We start from the raw sequence: 11,293 nt of genomic DNA on the forward strand, positions 1-11,293 counted from the left end.
CTGCAGTTGGAATCCGGCCCTGTTTTAAAGTTTCTTACTTTTCTTTTGTTCTTTCTTTTCATCTAGATGGCTTATTATTATAAAGGCTATGGGTGGTATTGATTAAAAATCTTAACAAAAAAGATTAGAGTGTGGTCTAGGTTAGTTCTAATGCCCATGCAAACACTGGGTATGCTGAAACTTTAAAGTTAGTCCTAAAGTTCCACAAATATTTTCTCCTGTGGTGATAAAACTTTTTTATTTGGCAATTAAAAAACAAAACATATTATATACAAAATATTTTCAGAAAAGTATCTTCAATTGCAAGGTTCACTTTTTTTTTATTTGTTTGCATCATTACAATGATGGCTGCAGGGAAATACCAATTTTCTGCAAAAAAATACTTTCTGTTAAACACTTTAAAAAGTTACTTAAATCTGGAAGGTTCTTTCTTTCACTATCGGCAAAATGAGGGATCTGCATGTTTCGTAACTTGCCACATGTTTAAATCTGGAAACTTAGCAGTAATTCCTCTTTCATAGACCAGAAAGCTCATGCATGGATATATACTGCCATTTTTGTTTTGAGAAACAACAAAACTAAGGACTTCATCACCACTTCACCAACTTGTGCTTCAATATACCTCAAATCCTCATAAAATTCTTATAATTCTGGTAAGAAGTTAGCATTCTTAATGCTTTTATCTGCAGATGTTGAAATGTATTTATATATGATTGGGTAAGGGATATGTTCATAGGTGCCAAATATGTGGAAACAGGACCATATATTTAAATATTCAAAACATATATTTATATTTAAAACTTTTTTTTCCCCCAAATTATCTGCTAATAGGTTGGTTACATTTTGTGTAATTCTTTGTTAGCCCCTAGGGAAGCAATAGAGCAAATAATCTGGCTAAATTTGATTACATTATCAAGATTTATAACTTGTAATTTAATTTGTTTGCTAAATATAAATAAATACAAATTTATTTCAAATATAACTTTCAGAATATTTTTATTTAAAGATAAAAATATGAACACTATACATGCCTTGCACTTTTTTGTGCTTAGCTTAAAAATTGTGTCTAGATGAATTATACATGGCAGTATTATTTACATGATTCTCTGCAACACACCTGTAACTTAAATTATATCCTGTGAAATGCTTTCTACTATAGTTTATATACTAATATACCTGCTACTATGTTACAGTGGTCCTGTTGTAGTCAAAGGTTTGATCAGAAATGCTGGGAGAGAGCTTCATATTCATGTTAAACTACCGTGAGCAGGCTATATGTTCTCCAGACATTAAGTTGGCATCATTCTCTCCTTCTGCTGATTGTGTTCCTGGGTCCTACACACTTGCACAGGTTAAAGGTACTTCTGGAAAGAACATTTGCCAACATTTAAAAGAACATCAGATTTTAACATTGCACATATGCTGTATGCAGCCATATAATGCTCCCTTAACAAGTATCCTGTTATCTCTTGATCCAGGATCAAATGCCAAGCCTGTGCAGAAGCCATCTAAGTCCAAAGGTCCTCACCAAAGACCTGATCCCTTCATGTCAAATCACGATGAAAAGCCCTATGTAAGCCTAAGTCAACCTGATCAATCTACTACTATTTTGGGTAATCTATCCCCATTCCCACAACTGACTAGCATCACAGAAAGCAAACAGGTTTATCCTCACTCTCCAAAACCACAAGAATGGCATATTTCAGACATGATTAACTTCTCCCAAGAACTTCAACCCATTCCTCCGTCAGTTCCGCTTAAGCAGGATGACATCCCTGATGATGGCTACCTGGTCATGGACAGCAGTATTACTCTCAATGGGGAGCCACCAACTAACTCCATGCTCAATGGATACTTGGACAAAAAGCTACAAGAGGTTTACAGCCAGTACATACAGGAAAGGCTAGCATATCCTGGTTCTTCCCCAGGATGCAGCCTGCTATCTCCATTCCACCAGACCAGCCTTCTTCAACTAAGCCAACCTCTAAACATAGACTCAAGTTTAGAACCAGAGACTAGACAAAGTCAGGGAGCTATTAGTCAGCGGGCCAGCTCCAACTTTAGCTCCCCAGTACTTCGCATTTCCAATACAGAAGAGTCAATAAGGCCTAGGCACTAAATTCTAGAAAAATTCTTGATTTTTAAATCTCTGTTTACTGAAATACGGTGTTCCTTTAAACTGAAATTTGATACAAAATTGAAAGGACATTTAAGATTTATTTGTTAGTAGTTTATCATTAGCTCATTGAGGCAGGTCTCTAGTAATTGAAAATCTTCAGATCTTTATAAAGTGCATCCATAAAGTATTCAAAGTGCGTCACTTTTACTACATTAAATTATGTTGCAGCCTCATACCAAAATGGATTAAATTCATTATTTTCCATAAAATTCTACAAACAATACCCCATAATGGCAACGTATGAAATCTTCCAAATGTATAAAAAAAATAAGTATTAAGTAAGTAAGTAAGCACGTTTCGCATCAATTACAGCCTCAAGTCTTTTTGAGTATGATGCTACATGCTTGGCAAACCTATTTCTGGGCAGTTTCTCCGAATATTCTTTGCAGAACCTCTCAAGCTCCATCAGATTGGATGGGGAGCGTCGGTGCACAGCCATTTTCAGATAGATGTTCAATCGGGTTCAAGTCTGGACTTTTGCTGGACCACCCAAGGATATTCACAGACAATCCTTTATTATCTTGGCTGTGTGCTTAGGGTCGTGGTTCTGTTGGAAGAAGAACCGCCGCCCCAGTCTAGGTCCAGACTGCTCTGGAGCAGGTTTTCATCAAGGATGTCTCTGCACATTGCTGCATTCTTCTTTCCCTCCGTCCTGACTAGTCTCCCAGTTCCTGCCACTGAAAAACATCCCCTTCAATGCTGCAGAAATGTTTCTGTGCCCTTCCCCAGATCTGTGCCTTAATACAGTCCTGTCTTTGAGGTCTACAGACCATTGTTTGGACTTCATGACTGTTCACTGTTGGAGCTTATATAGGCAGGTGTGTGCTTTTCCAAATCATGTCCAATCAACTGAATTTTCCACAGGTGGACTTTAATCAAGTTGATAAAACACTGAGACAGGTAAGATGACCAGTGGAAACAGGATGCATCTGAGCTCAATTTTGAGTGTCATGGCAAAGGCTATAAATACTTATGTACATGTGATTTTATTTTATTTTATTTCTTTTCGTTTTATATATTTAATACTTTTGCAAATATTTCAAACAAACCACTTTCACATTGTCATTATGGGGTATTGTTTGTAGTATTTTGAGGAAAATAATGATTTTAATCAATTTTGGAATAAGGCTGTAATATAAAAAGTGGAAAAAGTGAAGCACTATGAATACTTTCCGGATGCACTGTATTCATAAATTTTTATTAGATGATTATAAATATTTATTGGTTTCATTTAGAGCACTTGCTGGCCGTTAATATCCATGTGTAATTCTCCCATGTTTATTAATATTTATAATACATGAATTATACAGCTACTACAGCTAATACAGCTACTACCTTCACTACTGTGTTTATCAACATGAACCTGGTGCAGAATATGTGGTAAGAGTAGCAAAATATTCCCCTTTTTGTGAGATTTCTAAAGATTACAGTAACTTAGTATTATTTTTTTTATTTATTAAATCCAGGGATGGTGTTATCTATAGGCAAAGCACGCAATTGCCTTGGGCCTTAGGCTTGGATGGGGCCTCCATAACTGTAACAATCTATACACTAGGTCATCAATAAGGCAGCGTAAGACAAGGCTCATTGTCCATTTGGATAAAAAACATTTATTCACCTGAAGTGGAACCAGTTAATATGTATGCATGAAGAGACTGTGTACAGTAATGAACAAAATTTAACTTTTCTGCATACTGACTTGATGGCACTGAAACGAATGCATTTCTTGGGGGCTGCTAAGCGAAAAGCTAAACAGACACGCAAAGAAAGTGCAGCTCGTGATGCAGCTATCTGAGATTTCATCATGTATTTTAATTATAATGATTATATTTGTATATATTATATTATGGTATATAATGATTATATATAATGATTACAATAAAAGGAGTCTTATTCTAAGGATTTGTGTCAGTGCTATTTGACGATAATTCATTATTTGTAACCAATTTTGTACTGAGTTCAAAACAGTGCGAGCGGTGTGACGCATTAAGACTTAAAATGTATGTATGTATGATGCTTTGAGTCTGAACTGATTGGCTGTACAGTGACATTGCATCAAAAACTGACTTTTAAAATACTAAAGAAAAAGTTTAAGTTTGTAAATAATAATAATAATAATAATAATAATAATAATAAACTTTATTTTGTATAGCGCCTTTAAAAGGAGTTTCTCAAAGCGCTTGACATAACAGATAAAATTAAAAGATACACATAATAATGCAAACACTAAAACTAACTATACAAAAAATAAAAACCCAATAAATAACAAACAAAGAAGTCACATAAAAGATTAAGGAAGCCAGACTGAAGTGGCTCAAAAAGATCATTAGTAGAGAGATGCAAAAGTAGTTGAGAAGCCACTGTTTGTTCTAAAATTTTGGCGAGGAATGGAAGATTAGAGATGGGACGAAAATTGTTTGGATTATTAAAGTTCATGTTGTTAGTTTTTGGTACTGGGGTGACAGCAGCAGTTTTAAGTGCTGATGGTACAACACCGGTATACAGAGAGTTATTGATAATTCTCAAAACAACAGGAGAAAGGGAATCAAAACAAGATTTAAAAAGACAAGATGGTATCGGATCAACTCTGGATGTTGAGGCTTGCAATTTTGAAACCATGTTGCATAATGACTGGGAGTCATGAACAGCAAAGTTAGAGAGACAAATACCAGAGAATGCAGACACACTTAAGGATGAGGAAGCAGTGTTAACAATGTGATTACGTATATTTACAATTTTGGTGCTAAAAAACTCCAAAAACATATTACATAGGTGAGTTGAAGCTGGAACATTAGAGAGGCTGTGATTTTTAAGCAGCTTATTGATTATGTGAAACAGTTGTTTAGGGTTTTTCTGATTATTGACAATTATCTGGGAAAATACACAGATCTTGCTGAACCCAATTCAGCCTTATATTCAAGTAAGCTGACTTTCCAGGCCTGGTGATGAACCGTTAAACCTGAAATGCACCATCTACGCTCCATTTTGCGACACAAAGCCTTCATTGTACGCAAATCATCATTGTACCACGGAGCAGAGCGTGCAAAAGAAACAGATCGTGACTTTAAGGGAGCCAATGTGTCCAGGCCAGACAGGAGGACGGAGTTCAGCATAGAAACGTTATCATCCAGATCATCAGATAGAGAATCACAACTCAAAGAAGAGTCAATAAAGTCTGAAAAATCAGTGGGCTCAATAGATCTAAATAAATAAATAAAATACATAAAACCCAGCAATCACAACAAATTGGCCATGGTCAAGGAATATTAACAAAAAGATCCAGATGGTTCAGATGACCTTTCATATTTTTTGGTAATAATATGCACATTTAAGTAAATATATAAAAGTGCTGATAATATGTTTACTGTAAATAAAAAGATTAGTAGGCTGAGTTGGGGTAGGGGTCATCTGATACAGTACATACAGGAGTATAAGATGTCTGAGATTTGTTTGGGGCAGTAATATGAGTGACAGACCTTATTTCAGGGGGAGGCTACTATCCTCCACTGCCACCTCTATTGCCACTGCCACTAACATGCCACACCTCTGATGGTATGTTTATTTGGATAAACAGATCCAAAAATCCGCAGTTACAATAATGACCTATTTGATTGGGTACAGAAATTGAAGACATTTTGTCCTCATAATGCTATGCCACTGTTGACTTCAGTGACACAGTGCTGCTGTGCCATGGACATAGCATGACTGGCCGTTGAGCAAAATGGTTGCTGACAGACAGTGGATTTTCTCTTCCTGAATTTGTTGCTTACTCATATGCATTCAAGAAGTTTCTTTGCAGCACTCATAGTGTGGCTAAGAGAACAATTTAGGAAAATTAGATTTAGTCAACACAATGTCAGATGGCAGCACGACTGGCACGACTGGCAGCACGACTGAGCACGACTGAAGACCTACCTCTTCCTGAAATACCTAAATTAGCACTTTCCAAGTTTGTAGAATTCGAGTTATATTTATATTAAGTTTGTAATCTTGCGTACCAGTGTAGATTTATTCATTACTAGAGATTTAAAGCACTTTTGTCGCTCTGGATAAGGGCGTCTGCTAAATGCCGCAAATGTAAATGTAAATGTAAATGGCAGCAGGACGAGGAGACAGAAATGAATAGTCTCCATTGCCAGAGGAAATCATTTAGGCATTATAATGACATGACACTTTAAGTACTGCAGGTTGACCAAAAGCAGCTTTGCTTTGGTTGTTTTATATATATATATATATATATATATATATATATATATATATATATATATATATATATATATATAAAGAACATTTACAGTTTACACTAAGCAGGCAGTGGGTTTTCTGCTGAGGAAGTGTGACTAAAACTGTAGCTTCAAACTGATTCAGGATATGGTTAACCAGCAGCTGTCTGTTTCCTTTTTCCTGAATAGATGCAGGCCATATTAGTTTTCGTATTTTTATTATTTTTTACTTTCCCGTATCTAGTACTCAAATTGTTTTTAAAAATGTGCTTAAAATTCAGGATCCAATGAACAGCATAATGCTTCCACCGGTTGTCCACTTAAAAAAAACAATACACTTCTTTAAAATAAAAAAATAAATAAAATACATTTCATAATCTAAACAATTTTAAATAATAACCTGTAATAAACTGATTTTCAAATGTTGGAAGGGAACTTTAACCCCAATAAATATTTGTAGATGTACGTTCATCCAGGTTCTTTCTATCATCATACAGTTTAAAAAGTACTTTTAAAAGTACTCTGGCTAACTCAGATTACTCGAGAATTTTTAAACATGTTGTGACAAACTGGTCATAACTAGCAGTCAAGAAATTATTCTTATACAGAACCACATTAAATATACTATATAATTGAATTAGCCATCCAAGAATAACTAATCTTTTAAAATTATTGTTTCTGTTATAATAGGTAGATTATATAGCCAACAGTTTGTGAACACCTTAGCATTCACCAAACTTGGCAGCACACATTTTCACTAGAATGTCTAATGTGTGGACCAATTCCACATTAATGCGCATTGGTTGTGCAAAAGGCTAACCCAGCCATTAGGGTTGCACAAGCCAGTGCATTCTTAGTGCCGGTCCCAAGCCCGGATAAATAAGGAGGGTTGCATTAGGAAGGGCATCCACCGTAAAACATGTGCCAAATCAAATATGTGGATCATGAATCAGAATTTCATACCAAGTGGGCTGTGAGGAAAAATTCTGGAGTGAGTTAGATGAGGAGGTAGAAGGTGTACCTAGGAATGAAATATTGGTGATTGGGGCAGACTTTAATGGGCATGTAGGTGAAGAGAACAGAGGTGATGAGGAGGTGATGGAAGGTATTGCCTTAAGGAGAGGAATGTGGAAGGGCAGATGGTGGTAGATTTTCTAAAAGGATGTAAATGGCAGTGGTGAATACTTATTTTAAGAAGAAGGAGGATCATAGGGTGTGATTTCTTATCACTGCTATGCAGATGACACTCAACTCATCTTTTCTTTCCCTCCATCAGATACCACAGCTTCCGCTCGGATCTCAGCATGCTTGTCAGACATATCTTCATGGATGAGTGCTCACCAACTAAAACTCAACCCTAGCAAAACAGAACTCAGGTGATTTATCTCCAGGTCAAGATCTCCAAATAACACTTCATGACTCTCTGCTCTCCCCTTCAGCCGCTGCTCGTAACTTTGGGGTAACTATGGACAATGAACTGTCTTTCTTCCCACATGTCGCTAATGTTGCTCGTTCTTGTCGATTTTTTCTCTATAACATCCGAAGGATTCTACCATTTCTGTCCATACAGGCTGCCCAGGTGCTTGTTCAGTCTCTTGTCATTTCAAGACTTGACTACTGCAACTCTCTGCTGGCAGGTCTCCCCCTGAATGCTATTCGTCCACTGCAAATGATCCAAAACGCAGCTGCACGACTTGTGTTCAATCAGCCCAAGTTTTCCCACACCACCCCACTGCTGCGCTCCCTTCACTGGCTTCCAGTAGCTGCACGTATCAGATTCAAAACACTGATGCTTGCCTACAAGGCCAAAAATGGACCAGCACCATCCTACCTCAGTGACCTCATCACATCTCGCACTGCACCACGCTGTCTGAGATCCTCCAGCACTGCTCGACTGGTACCACCTTCTCTCAGAATGAGAGGTAAGTACACTTCAAGGCTCTTCTCTGTTCTGGCACCGAGGTGGTGGAATGAACTTCCCCTAGATGTCCGTACAGCGGAGTCCCTGATTATCTTCAAGCGACGACTGAAGACCTACCTCTTCCTGAAATACCAAAATTAGCACTTTCCAAGTTTGTAGAATTCGAGTAATATTTATATTAAGTTTGTAATCTTGCGTACCAGTGTAGATTTATTCATTACTAGAGATTTAAAGCACTTTTGTACGTCGCTCTGGATAAGGGCGTCTGCTAAAAGCCGCAAATGTAAATGTAAAATGTAAAAACGTATAAGAGTGGAGAAAGGTGCACACAGGTGGACTATGTTCTATGTAGGAGATGCAACCTGTAGAAGATTAAGACTGTAAGGTGTTGGCAGGAGAAAAACAGCTAAACAGCATTAGATGGTGGCAACAGCGAAAGAAAAAGGCATATAAGGAGCTGTATGAAAAGTGGTACACTAAAGAAGGGTAAAATGAATTTGTACCGATTGGCCAAGCAGAGAGACCAAGCTGGGAAGGATGTGCTGCAAGTTAGAGCAATAAAGCATGGAGATGGAAATGTGTTGACTAGTGAAGAGCATATGTTGAGAAGATGGAGGGAGTATTTTGAGCAGATGATGAATGAGGAAAATCAAAAAGTAAGTTGGATGGTGTGGAGATGGTGAAGCAGGAAGTGGATAGGATTAGTAAGGAGGAAGTGAAAGCAGCAATTAAGAGGATGACTAGTGGAAAGTCAAGTTTTTAACCAGATTTTGAAAGCTGAGAGGATGCCTGAGGAATGGAGAAGGAGTGTGCTGGTACTGATCTTTAAGAATAAGGGACATGTGCAGACCCTCAGTAACTACAGGGGAATAAATTTGATCAGTCACACCATGAAGTTATGGAAAAAAGTAGTGAAAGCCAGGCTGAGGGAAGTGGTGACCATCTGTGAGCAACAGCATGGTTTCATGCCGAGGAAGAGCACCACAGATGCATTATTTGCTTTGAGAATGTTGATGGAGAAGTATAGAGAAGGTCAGAAGGAGTTGCATTGTGCGTTTGTGGATTTAGAGAAAGCGTGCCGAGAAAGGAGTTGTAGTATTGTATGAGGAAGTCTGGTGTGTCACTCTGACTCTGAAGTATGTGAGGGTGGTGCAGGACATGTATGAGGACAGTGTGACAGCAGTGAAGTGTGCAGTAGGAATGACAAGGTTTAAGGTGGAGGTTGGATTGCATCGAGGTTTATCTCTGAGCCCCTTAACTGTTTGCAGTGGTGATGGACAGGTTGATGGACGAGGTCAGACAGGAGTCTCCCTGGACTATTAAGTTTACGGATGATATTTTGATTTGGTGAGAGTAGGGAGCAGGTTGAGAAGAGCCTGGAGCGGTGGAGGTATGCGCTGGAAAGAAGGGGAATGAATGTCAGTTGGAGAAAGACAAAGTACATGTGTGTGAATGAGAGGGAGGTCAGTGGAGTGGTGCGGTTGCAGGGAGAAGAGGTGGAGAAGGCGGAGGAGTTCAGGTACCTGGGGTTAACAGTGCAGAGTAATGGAGAGTGTGTTAGAGAAGTGAAGAAAAGAGTGCAGGCAAGGTGAAATGGGTGGAGAAGAGTGGCAGGAGTGATATGTGATAAAAGGGTATCTGCAAGAGTGAAAGGGAAAGTTTGGGGTGAGACCTGCGATGTTGTATGGTTTAGAGACAGTGTCATTGAGGAAAGACAGGAGGTGGAGCTGAAAGTAGCAGAGCTGAAAATGTTAAGGTTTTTGTTGGGAGTGATGAGGATGGACAGGATTAGAAATGAGTCTATTAAAACGGACAGCGCATGTTGGACGTTTTGGAGACAAGGTGAGGAAGGTGAGATTGAGATGGTTTGGACATGTGCAGAGGAGGGACATGGTTTATATTGGTAGGGGAATGCTGAGAATGGAGCCACCAGGAAGGCAGAAAAGAGGAAGGCCAGGATGAGGTTTATGGATGTGGTAAAGAAAGGCATGCATGTAGTTGGTTTAAAAGAGGAAGATGTAGAAGACAGGGTAGTATGGAGACGGATGATCCGCTGTGGCGACCCCTAATGGGAGAAGCCGAAAGAAGAAGGTTCTGCATAAGGCTGTTCAACATGTTTACGTAGGTATGATTGTCAGGTGTCCACAAACCTTTGGACGCATAGTACATGTGGTATTATTGTTTATTAGCTGCTTTAGACTGCAAGCAATCTCTTTCTTTCTTTATTAAACTCTTATTATACTGATCTGTGCTAGGAGATAACATTCAGGTATTTTAAAAAAGCACAAAAAAAGAAAAAAATTGTATGGAAATTCAGCAGGGCAAGCATTATTCAACAAAACAAAAGTACTTTTGACATATGGTTAATATTTGCATATGTGAACACAGGATAATTATGACACATAATTATTTAATAATGTAATTAGTTTGTTGGTGTGTTTGTTTTTGTCATGCACCTAATATCCTGTTTTGTCCCACCTTGTGCTCTGCTGCATTTAGATCTGTTGACCGGAGAGGACATTGATGTATACTGGAATCATTTCATAGAGACTTTGTCAAACAGCAGAAAATCATGTCCACAGATGCAGAATACTGATGCAAAATATCATACCATTTGCATGCTGTAGCAGAATTCTAGATGAAGCAGAGCAGGATACACTTTGAAATCTTTAACTGTTTAGTTTGAATGAACCTGTGCACAAAGTAAAGTCAGGTTCAACAGATCAACAGTTTCTGTAATACTCAAACCAGTCCATCTAGTGGCAAAATGCAAGCTAGTCAGAGTTACTGAGGTTACATTGTTTCTTCATTCTAAAGTTGATATGAATGAAAGGCTGACCTGTACCTGTGTGACCTTATGCATTGCTTTGCTTTTGCTAAAAAAAAAACATGGTCTTTTAGCAACAGGAAAAAAAAAGAAGAAAAAAAGGAAAAGGGAGCAGTAAGCGTCTGTGTGCTTGTCTTTATCTA

The 11,293-nt window shown here is 38.1% G+C and overlaps 1 protein-coding gene across 1 annotated transcript; it reads left to right on the forward strand.

Annotated features, from left to right (window-relative positions):
• The first annotated feature begins 502 nt into the window (after positions 1-502).
• LOC124386180 lies at positions 503-2,409 on the forward strand. The gene is made up of 3 exons (XM_046849850.1): positions 503-653; positions 1,194-1,358; positions 1,479-2,409. The coding sequence occupies exons 2-3, from the start codon at positions 1,226-1,228 to the stop codon at positions 2,117-2,119; spliced, it is 774 nt and encodes a 257-aa protein (XP_046705806.1). The 5' UTR covers positions 503-653; positions 1,194-1,225; the 3' UTR covers positions 2,120-2,409.
• The last annotated feature ends 8,884 nt before the right edge of the window (positions 2,410-11,293 follow it).

Source organism: Silurus meridionalis, chromosome 5 (assembly GCF_014805685.1).
Source record: "Silurus meridionalis isolate SWU-2019-XX chromosome 5, ASM1480568v1, whole genome shotgun sequence".
Lineage (NCBI taxonomy): Eukaryota > Metazoa > Chordata > Actinopteri > Siluriformes > Siluridae > Silurus > Silurus meridionalis.